Source organism: Toxotes jaculatrix, chromosome 1 (genome assembly GCF_017976425.1).
Source record: "Toxotes jaculatrix isolate fToxJac2 chromosome 1, fToxJac2.pri, whole genome shotgun sequence".
Classification (NCBI taxonomy): domain Eukaryota; kingdom Metazoa; phylum Chordata; class Actinopteri; family Toxotidae; genus Toxotes; species Toxotes jaculatrix.
In genome coordinates this window covers 7,191,134-7,214,400 of record NC_054394.1, presented here as the reverse complement: position 1 = coordinate 7,214,400, position 23,267 = coordinate 7,191,134, and the positions used below count along the sequence as shown (strand labels likewise).

The window sequence follows — 23,267 nt, the reverse complement described above, 5'->3', positions numbered from 1 at the left end:
GTTTATGATGACGTTTCTAATGCTTCACTTGAGTTCATGACCAGAAATCTTACTTTAAAACGAGCAATAAATCGCTCTTACTATGTGATATTAATGGGATATTTATCGGAGGGACATAATGGATTTGATTCTTATAACTTACATCTGAGTGTGGGCAACAGACTAATTTAGTCTATGAAGCTAAAGATATTTATGTTATGCATGAAGATGATATTGATTTTCTTCCAACTAAACAACTGGTCAGACAGAGAGGTCAACTGACGCTCCAAACAAATTCTTCCTGGTTCTTAACAAAATCAGCAGGTTTTCAGTGAGGATATGCAGATGTTGTCTTACCTCAGCAGCCTGTTTAAACTTGATCTCGTACATGAGGATGAGTCCGTTGGGGTGAGGTGGCTCTGGCCAGCGCAGAAAAACCCAGTCTTCATGACCCTCCCAGGTCACCTGGCCCGGTATATCATCAGCCTTATCTGGAGAACACAGGGAGAAAAGTTACCATGGTGACCATACAGTATGGACACGTGCTACAGATGGCCAAGTGGCAGAGAAAAAACTTGAGTTACACTTCTCCTCTAACCTGCAGGCTTGGTTCTGGAAAAGACAAACTCTGCCGCGCTGCAACGCTGGACCTGTCGATTACAGGCGTGAATGTCGATGCGGTAAACCGTGAACGGCTGCAGGCCAGAGATCTGCAGCTCACGCTCCGTCACAGATTGCTCCACGAACTCAAATTCTCTCTCTGCTGGCTCCAGGTCAGCAATGGTGCTGCTGTTACCAGCGGCTTGGAGAGGAGGAACAGTGCTGCTGTTGGTGTGCAGACGGTTGCGGCGGGAGTGAGTGGAGTTGGCGACACCAAAGAGATCTCTACGACGACGATCTGGTGGCCTTGAAGTGAGAAGAGGAGAATGGAAGGGTGGAAATACAAGAAGGAAGAGAGGGAGGAAGAAGAAAGTCTGAGTGTTGTGTATTGTATAGTACAGTGTTCTAATCTAATCACAAAGCAGAATCCAATCAGAGGGCAGATGGAAAACAAGTTTTACACTCAGTTTTCTGCTTTATATCTGTACACAGGTGTTCACAAAAGCTTCTTCTTTTTTCAACCTCTTTGTGAAAAGTCTCAAAGGTATGTGTGGAACAATCACATAAACAGAGTTCAGATTTAGACTCCAAATTACAAAGCGACATACATGTTCAATCACTCACTACTGTGGTCTGAAATACTGAAGCATGATGACCCCTGTTCCTTCTGTGGAACTAACGACATCCATTCATTTCTCCTGAATCTGCAAAGCATGCTGAGAGCTAATTAACATCAACTGGACTGAACTCTGCATGTGTCTGCGCACGTGCCAGTGAAGATATGATATGATGAAGATGTCTGAAGTACACTGACTCCCTCACCGCCAATCCACACCTAAACTAAACAGTGAAACAATAACAATGAGCTGCTTTACCTTGGTGTAAAAATTGAGTTGTGCAGAAAGTTTTCAAAGACTTTTCGGTAGGAGGCGTCGGCAGCTTCTGCCTCCAGGTCCTCCACTGACTTGGGGCAGGGGCAACAGGGACCCTTATCTGCCCCCTCAAGATCTGGCTTAGTGGGCTTGGTGTCCTCTTCCTGGTCTCCCACACCTATGGCAGCAATCCTTATGGGGATCTTCAGCTCTGCAGGGGGACGTATGGAATGTATTTCATGACTGGTGTACTCTCAACAAGTAGCAGTAAAGTTTAGAGAGTGTAAAGAGTGTTTAAGGTGTGTGTGTGTGTGTGTACCTTTGGAGCAGTAGTCGTGCTGGTACAGCTCCTTGTCTTCAGCTTGTTGCTGCCATCTGACAAGGTAGTAAGTCTGGTTTCCATTTGGTGAGATAGGGGGCGACCAACGCACCACCAGCTGTGTGGAGGAGTTAGAGTATGCTCGCACATCCTGAGGCATGGAGGGCGCTGAGAGAGAGAGAGAGAGAGAGAGAGAGAGAGAGAGAGAGAGAGAGAGAGAGAGAGAGAGAGAGAGAGAGAGAAAGAAGAGACAAAACTCCAAATTATTCTGATCTCAGTGTCATCACTATGCGGCTGCTTGATAAACCTGATTTCTAACGACTTTTAGGAAACTTCTCTCCTTCAGGGTAGGATGCAGAGTCTGCCAGTGCAGATGTGATTCCCTGACATCACAGCACTGCTATGTCTTTACAGTGCAGCTGGATTTGTTTAAAGCAGTCTTTCATTTCATCTAATTGTATTATAGTTTTTCTAAATCAGCTTTTCTCCATCTCTTTGAGTTGCAGCCATGTTTATTTAAAAACTCTCTTCCTCTCCATCTTCTTACAGTGCGTTTGGATTAAATCCAGAAATGTTATCACATGTTGAAACAATCTTGTATCTATCTAAAAACGAGCAGCAATGTGTACAGAGCACTGCCTGTCAGTAAGTGGATTCTGGTGACACCGTATGTAGTTTAACAATTGAAACGTAATGTCCATTTGTTTACAATCTTATGTTGTAAACAAATGGGCTGCTACAACCACTATTGAAGGCTCTTCCTTTACTTTCTGCTGTGGTCATGTCCTCACTTGGCCTTTACTATTCCATCTCCTTTCACCTAAATTAAGGAATGACCTCTGACCTTCTCACCACAGACCCTTATGTAAGATGGAAAGTTTTGGACATTTAGTGAAGGCTTAGTTCAACAACAATTTCACTCTTTTCGTAACTCTCCCGCATTCTAGGGTCAGAGTGACATTTGTTTTCTCTGCTGTTCGTCTACAGACTGCAACAAATGATTAGGTTTACCTGAGGGGCTCGTGCGGATGTAGACCACCTTGCTCTTGGCACTCGGCATATGTTTGTCCTCCACCATCAGTGTGATAGCTTTGACAAAGATAGCGTACTGCGTCCAGGGTTTAAGGCTGGACAGGAGGACTCCGGGGTCTGAGTCCTTTTCCGGCCTCAGCTCCACATCCACCATGTTCCAACTGTTGGAGCCACAGCCATCCTGCCCCTCGAACTCTGTGATGTTCTGGTATGGTCTGGAAGGAAGACAATTAGTGTCAGAGGGCAGTAATGAACCATGAACCTTTTGGCTTTCTTAATTACAGTTGTATTCACAAGAGACTGACTTTCTGTCCACGTTTTTATTTATACTTTCTATTTGTGCATTAAAAAACAGGGAGGAATTTTGAAATAAAGATCTTCTTCAAATTAATACATCAAAGAAAAGTAATATTTTCCATATTGTTTTAGCTCATTTGACACTTTACTGGAGAGCTTTTAATTACACCATATTCTTCTGCATCTGCACCTGACTTAAGAATCAGTGCCACCAGGTGTTTATCTAGATTTATTCAACTTCTAATACTGACATAAAAGTAGGGGATGAACATGCAGATTTTCTGGAAATTGGTTTAAATTTTTTTGTTTGTTGTTCAGTATATTTAAAGTACTGCTATAATCAGAGGTCTGAGGAAGGACACCGCTAATAACTGGGGCTACTCTGAAAAACGTACGCCTCCTTGTAGTAGACGATAAAACTGATGAGGTCTCTGTAGTCGGGGGGTCGGTAGCGTTCCCAGGTCAGTTTGATCCTTGTGCTGCTGGTGTTGTTGGATGTAAACTTCAGGATAGTGCTTTCACCTAAGAGGGAGTTAAAATCAAAGTACTTCAGTATGTTTCTGTTCAAATGTGCAGCAATTAGCCTTGTTGACAGAGTAACGCAGTAAATACTGACACATGGTGCAGAGCAACGTCAGGCTCAGAGGAGGCGTTTTCAAACTGCTAGTAAACTAGAGTAACTCCTGCACATGTACTGGACGTAGCAATTTAAATTTTTGTGGTTTTCAGACTGAAGCTCATTTGACCCTTACAGCTGGCTCGGTCGCCGTTGTTTCGGAAATCGCTCTCATCAAAGCGGCCCTGGGTGCCCGTCTTTTCCCACATGTTGCGGATCTCTGACATGCAGAGCTTTGGGTTGGCTCTGAAGAACAGCTTTCCTGTTTTGATGGTGAGATTGTGCTGCTTCCAGTCCCAAAGATACTGGAGCTGCTGGTTGTCGAAAGCTGAGAAGGCATACATGCTAAAGGGCAGAGAGAAGAGAGGATGAGTGAATGAGATTCAACAATGTCTTAATTCAATATTCACTCAATGTACTGTGACTGCTTCAGTTTATCATGTGTATTGTGATTCGTGCCAAGCTCAAGGCCAACTTTCCCACCAAGGACAATGCCTCACTATCAGTGTATGGTGGAAAAATGCACAATGAGGAGACAAAGAACAGAGTCTACAGAAGTGGAAACTCGTATATACCCATGACTTTTTACATGAAAGAGGAGAGGAGAGGAGAGGAGGAGTTTTTATGAGTCATTGGGTAACACCCAGACATCCAGGAATGACTGTAATGTGGGCCTTGGGACAGTAAGATTCCTGTGAGCTCAAGGAGAAACAGACGAAGGGGGGAGTGAAGGCCACTACATGACCCTGAGAGAACCTTTCCTTGGACTGTTGGAAGTTATGCTGCATTCAAGGTTTTAAAAAAAGAATGGGGGGGGGGGGCATATGCTGCAAGTTTCACTCAGTTGGTTTACTTTTCCAGTTAAAAACAAGATTCTTGAATGAGTTTTTTTTTAATTCAGTGATAATATTACACTTAACCAACCCAAAGCAAATAAGTTTGTCCCACATAAAACACATTCCAGTCTGAACCCACACAGTCAAAACATCCTTTCTTCATCTGCCAACATTTCAGAGATGACCTTGACCAGCCACACTGGAACACAAACACTATGCACTGTTCCTTCCTCACATTGGAGTGTTGAAACAAAACAGACTTTTCTCAGTCTGACTATTGAGTTGAGTGCAATTCCCTAGAATTAATTACTATTCAGGAGAACCCTCTGTAGTAAAACAGATTGCAAGAGAACAAAAGAGTGTAACTGAACTCTGAGTGTGACCATAAACCAACATCAGTCTCAGGGGCAGATCCTGGGATTGTGTCTGTCTGTATGCGCTCAGTGTTAAGTGTGTGTGTTTGTGCGTGATCCTACTCGTCCAGTAGGTCTTCTCCATCGATGTATCTGAGGCTGCGGAGGAAGGCCAGGGAGCTCAGAGTGTGGGAGTGTCTGATCCGCACATAACCCGTCACCCTCTGGATCAAACCAGTGAAACTCTCCAGCTCTGCCACCATGTTGTCTAAACACACACAGACGCCCACAGACACACTCCTGTTATTACCTATTTTCTCACCTGTCCTGTTAGTTTATTTATGTATTTATGCACTTTTAATTATTAATGTAACCAGATTCATATCACTATTAACTAGGTTTGACTGAACTGTAAATCTCTCTTTTATATAAACTTGTGGAACTTGTATATTTGAGATATTTCTTTAGAGGTGTGTTTCACTGAAAACCTCTACAGTAAATCATTAATGAATAACTACCTGCCTGAATTGCCTCTTCTACCTACTACTCATTTTCCACTCATTCTTTCCCCTCATTTGCTAATTTTCCTACTTGCTCCTGCTTGTGATTTGCTGAGAAACACCTGGAAATTATACATTTCCGAGTCTTTCCAGACCTTCTGGAAGCTGGTCGAGGCTAATCCTGACACTGCTCCTACAATACAAAGTCTCAAAGTGAACATTCAAGTCAAGGCTGGTGAATAACTTCTTTGTCATTATGTTTTTAGCCAATAATCAAAGTGAATACAGCCATTCATGAGAGGATAAAGTTTCACAATGATGAAGCTCAGACGATCTGATGTCAAACAATATTTTCAGTTTTTATAGTACCAAACATTCAAAGATGGTGGTAATCTGCAACAAAAAAAGTGTTTCTTCGTGATTGGAGTAAATGTTATGAAATTCTGTAAAGTTCCCTGGTGATTTCCCCAGACAAGGAACTTGCTTCTTTTGATGTCGTCAATCGAGGCTTAACACTATGTAACCAACAGGTCATTATAATTGTCTTAGACAAGCTGAGAAACATGTAGGCAGATGGTGAAGTGAGAATGAACTCCACTGTCCTCCCTCAACTAACACTGGCAGCAGAAGAAGTAGCGTGGAAATGCTAGCGGTAGCTGTGGCGTTGTTGTGGTACGCTGCAGTACTTACGGCCTCTGCGGATGTTGATATGCAGGTTGCCTTTGATAACAGTGCAGCCTTTGAGAGACTGAGCAGCGTCCACGGAGTCGATGACCTTCTCCTCACACACTTTATCACAGAGACCATCACAGGCTGTGCAGAACATACTGGAGACAGACAGAGAGAGATAGTGAGACAGGAGACAGTAAATGAGCAGTGTGTCTTTTCACTGACACACATTTTTTTAGCTGAAGTCTTAAAGTTCTCCCCTGACCTTTCAGTGTTTATTTCTGTCCCTGAGAAATTTCACGTCAGTGTTTCACAGGACCAGCTTAATGACGTCTAGGAGAGATTCCAAGATTTAACCAGAAACTTTCATTATATAAACAAATGGCCCTTTATTGTAGCTGTTGTATTACACTCTGTTCTTGCCCAGATGAAACTTCAGAATGGAAACTAATAGCAGGGTGTGGAACTGGTATCAGTGTCAGGCCAACAATAAGAGTACCTCCACCCAGTCGCTCCATTTCAGCCTAGCTCAGGGTAGACTGCAGCTCACCTGTTGGGTGCGGTGCGCGTGTACCCAGATGGGCAATCCGGCATGCACTCTCCACCGTGGATGATGAAGCTGTCGAATTCGGGGAGGTGGACTTTGGAGCAAAGCTCGGCACTGATGCAGCGCCAGCCCTCGAACTTGTAGGTACCGGGAGGGCAGTCGGCCACGCAGTGCCCTTGGTGGTAGTAATGTACGCATGCAGCACATGCTGTGTCACTACCGGGGACTGTGCAGCTGCCTAGACACTGAGGGTGACAGCACTCGCCGTCCGCTGTGCACGCTCGCCGTCCACACTTCTCAGGGCACTCTGGTAGGAAGACAGAGAGAGAGGGGGAGGAAGGATTATTTATCAGTGTGAGCAAACAGAAAAAACACAACTGACATCACGAGACATCAGGACAGTAAGCTTTTCTTGCCTGTGATCCCACTTGGATTCCTTTGGTAGAATATCCACTGATGTGATATTTCGTTTTACATATTTCAGTTGCACAGACCACACTTAATGGGCTATATGAAAACGAGTAAAGGAATTGTTCCACTCAGTAGCTTTGCATTTATGAAATACACTCCACACCAGAGCTTCTGGTCCTTGTAATGGTTTCCTAGAATGCTTAATGTGTTGACACCTATGGTTTTGTTCAGTGTCAATCTTGAGCTGTTGTAGCAGGAAGGGCCACCCTCTCACTCACAGCATGCATGTGAAGCATGGTGTGGTACAAGCAAAATGTCAGATGTCAACCCTGACAATTAGGACACAGTTCTAGCAAGATAATAGTAATTAGTGGGCAACAATTAATCAAGTGGCAGATAAACAGTTGGCAATTATTATTGATCATGTATTTATCGTTTTAGTCATTTTTCAGAAAAAAAAAGCAAAACATACTCTAAATCCTGCTAAATTTACCTAAAATGTGAGGATTGGGTGCTTTTCTCTGTTTTAGGTCTTTGCAGACTGAATATCTTTGAGTTTTAGATTGTTGGTCAGACAAAACAAGTAGCGTAATTTTATGACATCTTATAGACTTAGTGACTAATCAAGAAAATAATGCTGCATCCCTAGTTATGACAGCAAAAAACTATGTGGCTCAGTCATTGACAAATACCCTGATCGGCCACAATTGATCTGCTCGGGGTTTCTCCTGTTCCTGTCATCCACATCTAGAAAGCAACAAACACAATTTTCCCACACAGTGAAGTGGCATTTTCCTATTTTAGCTAATGTAAGAGCGTAACAAACAAACACAACCAGCGAGTCCTCAGCTTAAATTAGCCTCTGGCTTGATGCTGTTGGCTACAGCCCTTAACAAATGATTTGCATTTACTGGAGAATAACTGACAATGCATGTGCACACACATGTAAACCAGCCCAGATTAGAGCTTGTAAAGGACCAAAAACAGGCACTTACAAGGAAGGAAAGCAGGCTGCTTCATATCCAACCACCAACTCTGTGTGTATGTTTCTTTTGTCTAAAAAAAACATGTGAATGCAGCTAACAAAACCAAGTCCAACAAACAACAACTCTGAGCTTTTTGTCTAGCACAGTTGTTGGTGTTGAGCCCAGTAGTGCTGCGTGAGGTTCAACCCAGAGCCACCATGACAAAACCATTTCCAGCCCGGGTTTTCCGACAAGCACTGCTACAAATAACTCTTCTAGTTGCTGTGGTGTCCCTCTAAATAAGAGGATACTGTAACTGATGACAGGAAAAACTGATTGAGGAGCACAAGAAGGAAAACACTGGACTGACCTACGTATGGAACGGAGCCACAACTTGTGGCAGCCTTTGTCTCTGCAGCAGGGGAATTTAAATCAAGACTGATGGAGACAGAGGGCAACCATATGCTAAAGCAGCTAAATTCAGTGGTCGACACACAGCTTCGAGCAGAGAGTGGGGAACTAAATGATGCTTTGGGTTTGGGTCCAGTATGGGCCTCCTTGAAGTTAACTGAAACTCCAAGGAAATAGCAACAACAGATGCATTTAGCCCCTTACCACCACACCAGTCACTGAGAAAGAAGCAGAAACTTGCTGGAAAAATACCAAAGTTTAGCATCTACCCTGAACCCAGATTTACTGACTGAAGCTGATCCACACTAATTGCTATGGAAACACTGAAATCACTGCTTGAAATCATTTGTGTGTGTTTGTATGCGTCCTGTAAGACAAAAACAAAGGGATATCTGAATGAACAACAGCTAGATGAACAAAAAACTGTAATTTTGATTATGTCATCTGCTTAGGTTAGCCAGGGGCTGTGTTTAAACAGAAACCAAACAAAGCGAAGTTATGGGAAATTGTTCAAGCTGAGCGATAAAACAGTGGAACACGTTTCAGCATGCTGCCTCCACCAGCTCTGACTGAAGACAAACTGAAGACACCAGGCCAGAGGAGATGCCTACTGCCACTACTCATATTTATTTTTCAGTGATTTATCCAGAAAGACTCCGGAATCAATGCCACACTTAACGTACGTAATTTGTTTTTGTTTTATTACTGTATTCAAAATGGGTAAACTGATGCTGAAAGAGCTGGACGCTGTGTGTGAGGCTCTTTGAAGAAAAGCCTCCAAAAAACAGATGTCAAATTGGAATAGGAAGTCATTCCCAGGGCCTGAAACACAACGGAAAGGTTCCAACCATCTGCTTGATCTTTTACCTCTATAACTTGGAGCTCAACGCTTGAGGAAGTGTGTTTTTCACAAAACATGTCTTCACAGCTGTGCGCCTGAGCCTGCACCAGAAACTCATCCTGCAGGAAAACACTGCTCTCTTATCAGCTAATTGTTGCAGCTGTCATATAATAATAAAGTTTAATAATAAAGTTCATTTACATAGCATGCGAGGAAACTATTTTTTAAGTGTATTAAAATGCTATTACCAGCATTTCCACGCTCAGAGCAATGTGCATTTACTCTTTTGTGTTCATGGAGATGACTGTCGGAAATTAATAATACCAATTTATTCATATTTACTCTGAAATTATCAGTTGTTCATTTTTCCATTTTTCAGTTTTACAATCCACCAAACCAAAAATACAGTAGCAACCATTTTGAGCTACAACCCCACAAAAGCTACTACTGATCGATTTTTGGATTTTCTGAGTTTGCACATGCTGCAAAGGCTGCTGGTCCACACTTCTCTGACCAGACACTGATACTAAACACAGACAAACTGCCTCGATTGAGAAACCGATCCAGCACACCTGCTTGGGAAACCCCTAATTGTAATGTCAACTGCAAACACAAAAAAAATCAAATGAAGCGTCTGTGTGCTCCCAGGCCTTTTAAGCTCTCTGATCTGTTTTTCCATTTTCTGTTTACAAAAGCGGGTGACTGAATCTGAATTCAGGAAGAAGAAATCTACTGTCCTCACCATATGACAAAAAAGTCATCATCAGGCAGTGACCATGAGATGACCTTCCAGCCCGCCTTCCGACTGACAAGGAAGCCAATCAGAACCTTCAGACTGTGTGGTCCTACCAACCCTTCAGCACGCTGTTTGTGCTCAGGAGGAGACAGCCAGTGCTGCATTTCTCTGGTACAGAATGTTCTTTTTCTGCTCCGAGCCCCTGCCGCCCCTGACTCCGTCTCACCCTCTGACCTCTGCTTGGAAAGGTATAATTTTGCGATGTGATAATGTACAGCCTAGGGCCTGTAGGGGAGAGGAGGGAGATAATCTCTGTCTGAAGTTTGGCTTAGGTTGGAGCTACTAGTCTGAAGCCTCCTCACAGACTGACTGACCAGTGTAGGGTGAACAGAGGTGGAGAGGTGGAGGGGTGGATGGGTACATTGTGTACATCAGTGTTTCACTGGATGGCTGCTACATAACAGATCCCAGTTTTTATTCTCTGTCTCCTCCTTACTATGCTTTCAGGGACAGGCTGATGCATAGCTGCAGCATGAGGGGAGGATAGGGTAGAGGGGGAGAATGTGTAGAGGATTGAAGACAGAGGAGGAAGAATGGAGAAGGAAGGAGCTAAAGATGGAGATAGGGAGGTGGTAGAGGAGGAGGAAACTAAATACACCATTTAACACATCGTGTCTTTCTGAAACTAATGCATGGATGCGCGCACACACACACACACATACACACACACACACAGACAGTGGCTGGGCTGCCAGCTGGGGGAGCCAGACAACACAAATTAACACAAAGAGGTGGTGAACAGAAAAGTGTGCCATTTAAAAACATATGGAACTGTATCTCAGACTCACATGCAGTACTGTACCACGTGACTGCATGTGATTTATGGGAATTAACTGAGATTATTCAATAGATAACATTAGGACAAGATATTTTCTAGCTCACCAAAGTGATAAGATGCATTGAACTGTGATGATTTTTACCAAGAAAAATGTGGTTGTTTAATGAATGGCTTATTTACACATTTGATTTTTATGATTTTATTAACGTATCTTTCTACAAAAGTTATTATTTCCTGTGTCCTTACTTTGGTCTGAAAGGGTTATTAGAAACTTAAAGGGTGGGTTGTAGAAATTTACTGTAAGCTGCGCAGTAAAGCATTTCACCTTTTCCATTCTGTCATTACACAGCACTCTGGCTGTGGGATAAAGATCGCTGCTGTGGGTCAAAAAGCCAATACAGGGCTTCCAGGGAAACAGAAATACCAGCCCAGCAGGAAGGTCGGCTGGGAAACTCACACCAGTCGGCGGGAAAATGTCTGAGTTGTTGTTTCTAAACTAATTTATTCTAGCAGCCACTTCTACAAGTAACAAATACAACTAGAGACCATCCTGCGATGAGATCACACCAACTACGACACCAAATCACTGTTCTGTGCAATGGAACACACAACATGAGAGAAGTGAGTCTGGCAAAACAGGTGAACTCTGCCAGATTTCTTCAGTCTTCCTAACTGTCCTGTCATTTTTAGCCTACGTTAGTATTCATGTTTGTTTTGCTGAAATATCCCCTGGTGTCACACAAAGAATGAACAATGTGAGACGAGGCTGGTCAAGAATGTAGAACACCTAATGCCTTAGAGTGAGGGTGAGCCAGGGCAAAATTGGGGGGGGGGTGTACAATGGCCCCCTTCCCTAATTCCTTCTCCCTACTTCCAGTATCCTTGCTCAGACCACACAAGCTTCGAACTCAGCCTTCATTTTGATCTCAACTACACACCTGTAAAATTTCATGCACAGCATCTTGCACAGCTGTGATGCTATGGAAGTGACAAAATCTGTCCACAGGCAGACATATAAACACCTCATTCCAGTGCTGGAAACGGTCTCTGTGGTAGTTCCCGCTATAGTGGCTGTCTCAAGGACCACATTTTGCCATGATGACACACGCACACACAAAACAATACCAGCCACATGCTGTCATGGCTGGTAATCAACTACAATGCCAGTCCCGTTAGTTTCTAAATATCTTGCAGGCTGGTTAAACAAAGAAAGTGGCAGGTGGACTGCTGTTTTTCCTCTCTCTCTCCTGCTTGATCAGCTGATAAACTAAGAATTAAAAGCCTTTCTAATTGTTAATCCTTGTTTTCAGCTCCCCTCCTCGTGGTGATAGGAACAGGATGTACCACACAGACTCAGAGTTGCTGTGATGACGCTCCAGGCTTAAACAGTACGTACTACTCAGCAGCACAGCACAACAATAACAGGGAAAGGCAGATGTCTAGACTGATGACAGCACAGTTGATTCAAAAACACAGATAGGGATCAGCATTGGCTTCGATTCCAACAGCACCAACCGGAAACTCATCAGTTATTACTCCATAACTGACAATAGTTTAGGATAACCATTGTCTCAACCCAGTGCCAGACCCATTCAGAACAGTAATGTTACTTGCCAATATAAAAGGTCTATTCTATTATGCTGAAACATTAGCGCATTGATGTACCGAAATGAGAGTTGTGATGGAAACTATCACGTCAATTATGAAGTGTGGCAACACATCTTATTTCCAATATTCCATATAGGTCACTGACCATTAAATGTTAACGGTTAGTGAATTAGCTATGCTGAAGCTGCTGATCCTCCCTGTGAAAGCTAGGCAAACAGCTGGTTGATTAAGCTGGCGAGCTAGTTGGCTAACGCTGACGTATCATATAAATGCCATGTCAATGTATCATGCAATGAGAATGGATTAGTTTAGCCTCACTAGCCTATACTGTGCTAGCTAGAAGCTGATAATGATATTAGACTGAATAATGTTTCAAAAACATATAACGTTCGTCAAATTAGTCTCCCATTGGCAGACACACTTATCTCCACACTTCACTGTAGTGCTATGCCAGTGCTGGACAGTCAAATATAGTTTACAGTCAAACTATAAACAATAAACAAACTTTATGAACAGTGCAACTTTTAGTGGTAGCATCTAATCACGTTCAGTCTTGTGTGTGTCATGTCACTGTTTTGGGTGATGCCACGATGCTCACTCACACATACTTACAAACTCCGAACATGCGCGTGAGCACGAGCAACAGGATTCTGACCACAGCTGCCAGTGTCATTAATAACAAGGGTTTTCTGCATGTTACTAAAAGCACCTTTAAAAGAGGAAAGGGAGGAGCCAAATACTATACAGGAAAAAATTACTTGATTTATTTGTTGTGATTTTCCACAGAATTAAAAATTCCTTGTTTAGGAAGTTCAAGGTTCAACATCTTACATCTTAAAGAAGCCCTACAGATATGTTGCAAGAGATATGCAAATAATATGTTTGAATAATCATTTGTTCAGATGACGGCTTTTCACAAAAAAAAAGTTCAATTACCTTGGCTGAAAATTCTTAAAATTACTTCTCCTCACTTCACTTTGTTAAAAAATCCTGAATATTTTCCACTTTAAAAGTTGAGCTACAAGACACTTGACTTCTTCAAAGTACAAGTCCCCAAGTCTCCTCATCATATTTGTGTACGTTGCATTTTGGACCATGATTGGCCTTGTAAACTAGTTGTGATTTCACAACATTATCTTGCACGTACACGTCTAAAACTCAGATGTAAGGAGAGAAGAGAGAAACTTTCCTTCCTCAGAAGGAAAGTACTTTATAAGTCCTACCTCAAATTAGTTAAAGCACTTGTGGTATACTATGATGTTGCAGGAACTGGTATAATGGCTGACATAGACAGCAAGCATATAGCAACCACACTGAAGACATTCTGGTTAGCAAACCAGGAGAAGCAGAGAGGCTTTAATGAGGCCTGGGCTGGTAAATATAGATAAAAAGAGGGAAAGATTGATATTGGGATGACCCTGTTAATTCTTTATCACTGTCTTTTATGAATAATATTCAATGAAACATCCACATTTCCAGTAAATAAATAAGAAACGAAAACATGAATGAAACATCTGATTCAAATATTTACCATGTCACTTAATTACAAGGGCAATGATTCAATATAGAGCTGTGAGGGATCAGACCTTGACCTTCCCTCACCACTAACAAAAATAACCAGAGCCACATGACTGTCTCTGTTACAACTCAGCAGCAGGCAAAAGAATATTGATCTGCACCATTTCATTCATCAGTATTCAGCCCTAATTCACAGTATGTGCTCTACAGCTATGATTCTTAGCCTGAACTCAAATGGGTCTACAAACAATTGGTTTGGCCCTGGTCTATCTGTAATTTCAATTTTTTTCTTTCCATAAACCGGATCATGTCAAACACTCATTGTAATACCAGGTGAGTGTCTGCTGCCTTGCACAGTCAGCACAGTACTTTACATTTATAAACTTACATGGGCCACTCAAAAGTGATGAAAAACATTAGGTAACGGATGTTTCCAGACTCACTTTGTTTTTCCCCATTTTTTGAAGGTTTGGTGTGTGTGACTGACTGTGGGAATCGAGTGAGAGTGGAATTATACTTGCTCCATTTCCAAACTCCACACACTCCAAGCCCTCCCAGTGTGTTCCATACTCAGGCTCAATTGGGAAGTAAACAACACCAATACAGTCTCCTCAGGCAGAACAAGAAGTTGATGATGGACAGAAAACACAACAATATTTCAGTGTTTCCTGTCTCACACAAAGCATGCTCTGTTACAACCAGAGAGTCTGTTCGCGTGTAGGTTCAGTCAGTGAATCAGTCATTCAGAAAACCAGTCAGTCAGTAGTGTGTGTCGTATCCACAGGCTGATTGGCATCAGCAGAACAAGGATCTCCATTCACAGCTCTACATAACTGACCAGTACTGCCGTGTTCATCTCTTGAGCCTCCCAGCAGATCCCAGATATCACAACCTGCCAATCAGTCCGGCCTGACAAACAGACTGCTCATAAAATGCTTTGAGCAATAGAGGCAACAACAAAGAGAGAGCACATCATCAACCGTAAAAGCTGCATTTGGGCTGCCAAAATCCATGAACAATGAAAATCACTATATTCACACAAAATAACACAACGTACCAGAATTACAGAAGAATTACTGGCATTATTTTAGTCATATAATCATAACCTCTTAATAGTCATTGATAAAAACACACTTTCACATTTTATTTAGCAGACGTTTCAGAAATTTCTATAAAGGAAGGAAACAATTATTGGTCATTGGGAACAGGGCAGATGAGGTATAGTTTTCATTGGCTGGTACGAAGTTTTTTTTTTCGGGTTACCAATTAGATGAGTCAGAGACAGCTTCACTGGGTCCTTTAAATTAATAAATTAATCGTGTGTAAAAAGGAACTCCACAAGGCTTCCATTTTTTGTAGAATCAGACATTTAGGTAAGTTTAACACCAAGGCAGACGCTCGAACAAGTACAGGCAGTGTTCACATTAAGCACCAGCTGTTTCGTGCAGGTAAGAGCTGTAGTTTGCACACTGGTGCTGAAAGGAATATCAAAAGTAATACTGGATTTCCTCTTCCTCCTCCCCCTCGCTCCTCCCAGCATAAGGGGGCGTCCCACAGGAGATGTGTGGTCTGAAGCTTCCTGTTGATAATTACAGTATGTTCAGAGGGAATAACACTAACAGAGGTGAAGAACTCGCAGAACGTCATTCCTGTTAGTGATGAAAAGCTGGACATGCTTCTCTCTCTTGGCTCACACTCTCCATAAAAGGGGATTCACACAGGTTGTGAAGATCCTGCTGCCTGTCACCTCATCACATCATACCAAGATCTACTGCAGCTTCTGAGACTGTTGATCAAATCTTGTTTCTGTACTTGAGTGGTGTGACAGCATGAATACAGGTCAATAACTGCAGTGTCTGATGGTTTAGAGTGGTGATTCACAGCCAGGAGATTTGTACCCAAACGGGGTGTTTCTGCAGCTCCTTGAGGATACGTGACAAGTTTGTAGAGCACTTAAATTAATTTGATAAAATATATATACTACAATGTGAATCAAAACATCCATGTACTGAGTCAGCTATACCATCTGAACACCATCAAATTGATGGGCAAAAGTTGTAGTAGTAGTAGTTTGCTAAAAGTAATTAACAAATGGTTGCAGTGAATATCAGTATTAGTGAAGGGGTACAGTACTTCATCTGATAGGGTTGTAGGGATTGACCTGAAAACCTGTGCAAGCATATGTCATAATTTTGGAAAATCCATGACATGAAAAAAAAAAAGGTCAAACTAGAGGGCTAAAGATATACTGTGGTTTAGTGTGGAAATGATAAAACATCTGCAAGGGGCTGTATTTGTGTGGGCATGTTGCTACAGGGCACTGGTGAGAAGATGAAATACGAACCAGGAAGCCCAGTGTGAAGGCTTATCAGAGATGAAGACAGCAGACGGCAGCTTATTCTCCTTCAAGGCAGCATTGTACAACTCTGGAAAATTGTTACAGCAACATTTATTTCCTCCACTGACTTTTTTTTTTTAAACTTTCCCACACTTTTCCCTACAGTTTGAAATGATCAGTACACTTTTATTAGAACTGTCAATGTACTGCCTGCTGTTTACGACAAGCTCTTGTAGACATTCAAGGTAACAGCCATGTGTTACCCCGGTGCCTCTAGCCCCTTGTTAACTTTGTGCCATCCCAACCAGGTTCCCAGTTACTTCTAGTTGGCTGATCACAAAGAAAAATTGTCAAGGTATATTGAAAACATATTTTGTTTAAGCTAGTGTAAACACAACGGTTGACCTTGTGAACCATGCTGGGAACTAGTATCTCTCAGATCAGCTGACACTACAGGATAACTACAGACAAAAGGAATTCCTGGCATCCTCCTGCTGACTGACCTGAAAAAGACAAGACCAATCTAACAGACAGAGGGTTGTAGGAACAATGACAGACAATAAGAATCCCTTCTGATGGTGTAGGTCAAGGGACAAGGGTGTTGACATCTTAGAGGAACTGGCCACACACACGCTATGCATGCTACCCAAGAATCCGCATGCTAATCAAGAATCTGTGTGTAAAGGTGAGATCTTACACACATTAAGACAAGAAATCACTCCCAACCCAATTTTATATTTAAAAGAAAGTTCACTAAACGCCCAAACTCCACACCAAATACAACGTGGGCAGAGGAATGGAGACAGCTTCTAGTGCAGGGTGGTTGTGTATCTGTGAGTGTGTTATTGAGATGGTGTTTAGGGTGTATTATACAGTATCATACTTCCTGATATATATTCTGTGGCATTGGCCCTTCACACACTATACAACCCAGGCCACAGGCTCCGAAACCTTTAGAGTGTTTATCCTCCTAATATTATGTCTTATTGTGGTACAATGTCAAATTTGAGTAAATGAAAATACAGTCTTGACCACTTAGGGATCACTTGGATCGCTCTTGTTTTCCATAAACACAGTTTATTCTTCATCACTACATCATAGTGATGTTACTGTTCTGAACTTGCTTGTAAAATAATTCATCAGATTCTTACTGGGCTGAAACTTTTATTGTTTATGTAATGATATAAGTAATTAAACCAGAATTAAACAAGGCAGCGTAATTCTGACAAAATATAAGACTGCAGCTGGTCAGGAGAAAAGGATGTGGCATTAAGCCCAGGGTTTCCATATCAACAGATACCGTGAACCCAATACTCAACCTTACTGTTCCTAGTGTATTTTCACTTGGACTGTGTCCCTCTTAATCATATTATTCTATTGTTAGATTTCAACTCATTAACCGTGCTGCCCTACAGTAGAGTCATTTCTCAAACCTGTGGAGTGAATCAACAGTCAGTGTCATACACAGGCTAGTTCTGAAGACGTCCTGCAACTGTCCACTTTTAGTCTAAATGTGCAAATTAAATCACTGGGTCCATAGAGTTGTTTAGAGAGATTCAAAATCTGTGAAATGCAAATCATGATTGCTAATTTTATTTACTTCATCCACACACACACACACACACACACACACACACACACACACACACACACACACACACACACACACACTGCATCAGAAGGAGTTGTCTACATTCCTAAGTCTTTGTGTTTGTGTGTTTACTTAGACAGAAATATCCCAGGAATTTGATGGAAAGGATGAAGGAGGCAGAGTATAAGATTCCCATTCACATTGTGGCAGCCTGGTCTGGTTAACTGGGCGAATGACCTACAGTATCTCTCTGGCAGCCTTCAAACATGTTGAGCAACTTATTACAGCCAGAATTCAAGGCCTGGATGTTTTGCAGTCACCTAGCTTCCTTTGATGAGAACAGATTCCCAAAGCTATTCTTTTCTAATATATCATCAGACCCTCTGACCAAACCCAAGCGCATTAACAGTATGGCCAGAGATGCAACAGACTTGCTAATATAAGTATACTTAACACATTATCTATGACCAAATATGGTGGGAGATTGGATTAGAGTAGCTGTACGTTACCTTCACATTTCACACGGTATGCAAAAGCAAAAGCAATATATTGCTGTACAGATTAGTTGATTTTAGCCGGATGAGTTCTCTGCTATTTGCTTGAACAAAACATCAAATCAGAGGCCTATCAGTGTTTGTGTGTACTAGGTGACAATAAGACCTGTGCACCCCTCCCCCCCCTCCCCCCCCCCACACACACACACACACACACACACACACACACACACACACACACACACACACACACACACACACACACACACACACACAAAACCCTACTCTATGGGTGAGAAAAAAGAAAAAGAACAGAACAGATTTATCAATAAACAAAAGTCATCAAGTGTCAATGTTTTTATTCTTTTCTTTCTACTACATGGAGCTTGTTACATCCCTGACAAGCACAGAAAACACAAAACTCTAGCTATAAAGTAGGGGACTCAAAAATCTCCAACAGGGCCAAAATGTTGCAACTTCCTTTTTTTCCTCTCTTTCATTGTTTTTCTTCTCTGATCATGGCAGAATGAAATGATGAAAAATGAACCTTTATAAGAAAACAAACTGTTCTCCAACCAAATCCAACCAGCCTCAAGTCCACAAACAGGAGACTCATCTCGGTCCCTGGTCACAGCTCATCCCAATCTGACGGTGTTAACAGAGCACAATTAAAGGCCACATAATTACAGTAGGCACTTCAACACAGCCAAACCAGTAATGTTCTCTTCCAGGAATTCCAGGGATGGGTGTGACTGTTCACTAAAAGTAGTCATGGATGTGCCTGGTTTACAAAGCAGTCCCTATAATTACCAGTCCTGACAGCCTCTGGGTTCTGGGTCAGGGTAAGGGGTGCAAGACTAGTTGTGTATCTAGTTGTGCTGTGATTTTAGTAGTGATGATCAATAACTGCTTTCAGAAATCCTGCTGTAGGTAAACACAATGTAGCTGTTGTTGCAATCCCGAAGGACACGGTCATCATATTTAATTATGACATTTTACTGATTGCTTACCAAAACAGTGGGTCTGACCTGTTTCCCACAATCATTTTACTAAATATGACTCAAATTAGAGCTCTGATTTGCTGTTCCAAAGCTATGATTCCAAACAAAGGGCTGGTTACACCAACTACAAATAGTTACAGTGTAGAAAACATAGTGACCTATATATATTGCGGGTGAACTTTCTCAAAATAGAAGTAGGCACAGCCAAGTCATGTGTGGGCAATGCATGTTTATTTTGATAAATTCTCCTGCAATGATAGTTATGAGGAAAGACAATTACAAAGTTGTTTTTGTACCAAGTAGGTCTAAAAGGCCAGGTGAAGTCAATCGATACTAAAACAGCCAGAAAAGAGTCCAGTCAGACCCAATCCCAGATGGACATGTGGAAAACCTGCCTGTACCCCACGTGCATACATTAGTTTAAAAAAAAAAAAAAAAAAAAAAAAAAAAAAAAAAAGACAGCCAGGCCCCACCCAAACAGACCCAATCCAAAATGCGGTCAACCCGAACCGACCCTAACAGAGAGAAAACACAGACACCAGCAGCAACATGATGTACTATGGATTAAAGGACACGTGTGTAGGATTTAATGGCATCTAGCAGTGAGGTTGCAGACTGCAGCCAACCGAATACCCCTCCCCTCATTCCTCCCTTTCCAAGCGTGTAGGAGAACCTACGGTGGCCTTCATGTAATGTATGTAAAAAATGTAAAAATGACAAAAAGCCCTCTCTACAGCCAGTGTTTGGTTTGTCCATTCTGAGCTACTGTAGAAACATGACAGTCCAACACTGCAGGCTCCATGAATGAGCCAACATATCTATGAATGAGCCTTCATATCTATGTAGATATGAAGGCTCATTCTAAGCTAACAAAAACATCGATTCTTTGCCTCAGGTGATTATACACTAATGAAAACATAATAGTGACTATAGATCCCCCTAAATCCTACACAGTGGTCATTTAATTCAATCAATTCACAAGCAGCAGTGGTGGAAATTAATATAAATAACAAATGAATATAAATAATGTAAAAGTCCCATTCCCATCTCCTGCAGCAACAATAAAACTTTCTGCAGCCAATCGGTCTTTGACAAAAGACAAAGTTTTAACCTATTTAATAACTGTCAATCAAATTCCAAAAAACTCTAATTTAGTAACAGAGATCTTGTAGGCTACTGATTTTTCTGAAATAAGCTCAGCTTTCCTCATTAGAACAAAGCTTTAACAGTTCTCATTCTGGATCTCACCTCGTAGCACACCTGATACTGTGTATGCTCATATTAGACATTTTGACACATGGACCTGGGACTGAACCTGAACCCAGGTAGGGTCTCAGGGAGAAAGTGTAGCTGAAAGAAGGATCAATGAAGTGTGTTTCAGTAACTAGTTACGGAGGCACTGCAACTACTTCATCCACAGAACCAGGTCCCAGTCCAAAAACCTACACACAATTTAACACTTTATAGTACAAATCAACACCTTAGCACAGCATGTGCTCATCGCAGCCACCTCATCTAGAACATGTTGAGACAGAGCAAAAGCTTTCAAGGCCAAGCACAGCAGCGATGGTTCACTACTGAAAACCCCCAAAACACCAGTGAGACAGAAACTGAGAGAAGGTTAGTTCACATTAAGAAAATATATGTTTAAAAATGGCCTCGCATTTAGCACTCGAGAAGCACTGGGTAAATAAACACTGGATATACCACATCCAAAACCAACCAGAAAACAGGAGTGGGAGGGGGGTTTGGGACTGAGTCCACAGCTCACTCTCTCTGTTGGACTCTCTTTAGCTCTCTTTCACATCCACAGCAATGTGTTTTCCTGCTAGACAGCTGATAGTGTGTTTCCTACATGTCAGCTAACATGCACAGTTTCACTGATACTGCAGTAACGTGTTCAGCATTTGAACGAATTTGAAAGAATTTGCAAAATCACAGCAGAACTTGTTACTGTAAAAGCAACTGTGTAAACAGACACACTATTGTTATATATTAATTAAATGAAATAGTGTGGCAGAATTAAACAGGCAGACTTTTTTTTAGAGATATTCTGCTACTAAGCATGTGATAATTTGATCTGAGCCCGCCCACCCCAGCCCTTACCCACTCAGCCCGATAAGCTTTTTACAAAGCTATATTTTGGGCAGAAAAACAGTTGGTGGGGGATGGTGGTGGGGTGAGGGGGTGGCTGAGCGCACTGTTGTCTGTCTATCTGTCTTTTTTTATTCTACCACTAGAAGTCACCAAACACAGAAACATTAAAACTCTACAGACAGGGCCACTGAGTTTAGAGTTTTCCGTACACAATTCATCTCTCAAGTTATAATAGCTCACGAAATAACAGCTTTAGCTTAATCAAACCACAGGTGTCACTTTACACGGAGAAAAAATAGATCATTAATACATGAAATACACTATGTCCACTATATCCACATGTGCACATTGCTTTTGCATACCAAGAATATTGATACATGAGGTCCATTTTTCCATCAGGATAACATGTCAGCTAAATGACTATAAATATAAATGAGCAAACACTGACATGTCAAGTATGGTAAATTAATCTAGTGGCAGGCTAAACAACAACCCTGAAGACAATCCGTCTAGTTTAATGTGTAATCCCTTCAGCCAGGGGTTAACAAAAGACAAAAATTCCTTCCAGTAAATCCCAGAAGACCTACTTTGTACTTTAATGATGTGCTTTCATCTCCTCAGACCATACAAAGCACCGGAAAAACATCCCCCATGCTGTTCAATGTGTGAGCGTGTGTGCGGGTTTGTGTGTTTGAGAGAGAGAGAGAGAGAGAGAGAGAGAGAGAGAGAGAGAGAGAGAGAGAGAGAGAGAGAGAGAGAGTATGTTTGCGTCCCAGCATGCACGGACATGGCTCGTCTTTAGAAGAAGCCTATGAGTTATGAATGAGACAAAACACCCAAACCAGATTCCAAAAAACAAATGAGGGAAATAAACACGGGAGAATGCAGCCCCCACCGCCACGACTAAAAAACACGGCACTTTCCCAGAGAAGGAAACAGGCTTTGAACCCTATTTTCCCTGTAACAGTTTTATGAATGCATCCAGGCTGAAAGCATGTCCTTTATATTAACTCAACAAAAACAGGGCTAGCACTTTTCCCTTCCATCATTTATTGATCTGATGAATGACGGGATCTGAAAATAAAATGCAGCTGAAAACAAAGTTGATTCTCGTATCAACAAAACATAAGGGCTATGAGCAAGGCACACATTCAAACAATAGATCCCAGATAAGACTACTGAAGCTTGATACAGGGTGTTATCAGAGGATACAAATCATAATCATGATAATACAGTCCTCTATAGTCACAGTTTCTGCTGCTGCTGGTACAAAATCAAACAAACAGACATTATTCCAAGTACAGCAGCACCAAGCTTTCGTCTTTTTTATTGCTACATACTACTAACACTCATGATTACACAATATATGTGTAGGCAGCCTCTGATCTGCAGATACTGGAGCTGCCAGACAACAACTTGAGAAAATCAGCACTGTTTGGTCAGCCTGCCCAACTACTCCGCTATTGGCCTTCCTCACTTTAATGAAGCCTGGCTTTACTACCAACAGACTTCTCCAATAAACTGCCTAATAAATGGCACAACAATGCAGTCTCTGCAGTGAGAGCAGTAGAGCTCATGTTGTCTGAGATCAATTCTGTTTTAAGGCAGCGGCAGCGGCGACTGATGGCCCATTTGCCCTGGCTGACACACTCCCGCTGGAGCCCGGTAGACTGCTTATGAATCTCCACGGGGTCATCCTTCACTTCTTTTATATTTAGCCTATTTAAACTGACTTAACAAAACATGTCAACCTCTCGGACAGGAGGATGCCAACTGAACTCAAACACATTAGCCATGC

The 23,267-nt window shown here is 41.9% G+C and overlaps 1 protein-coding gene across 2 annotated transcripts in view; it reads right to left on the bottom strand.

Annotated features, from left to right (window-relative positions):
• Positions 1 to 23,267, bottom strand: part of LOC121180471 (insulin-like growth factor 1 receptor) — a 39,532-nt gene that overhangs the window by 5,797 nt on the left and 10,468 nt on the right. For both annotated transcript variants that reach the window (XM_041035914.1, XM_041035923.1), the window contains exons 3-12: positions 6,624 to 6,927; positions 6,095 to 6,231; positions 5,028 to 5,172; positions 3,852 to 4,060; positions 3,495 to 3,621; positions 2,782 to 3,017; positions 1,771 to 1,938; positions 1,455 to 1,662; positions 578 to 885; positions 337 to 470 (exon numbers count right to left, since the gene is read on the bottom strand). In XM_041035914.1, the coding sequence (XP_040891848.1) occupies positions 337 to 470; positions 578 to 885; positions 1,455 to 1,662; positions 1,771 to 1,938; positions 2,782 to 3,017; positions 3,495 to 3,621; positions 3,852 to 4,060; positions 5,028 to 5,172; positions 6,095 to 6,231; positions 6,624 to 6,927 (1,976 nt within the window). The remainder of the gene's footprint in view (positions 1 to 336; positions 471 to 577; positions 886 to 1,454; positions 1,663 to 1,770; positions 1,939 to 2,781; positions 3,018 to 3,494; positions 3,622 to 3,851; positions 4,061 to 5,027; positions 5,173 to 6,094; positions 6,232 to 6,623; positions 6,928 to 23,267) is intronic.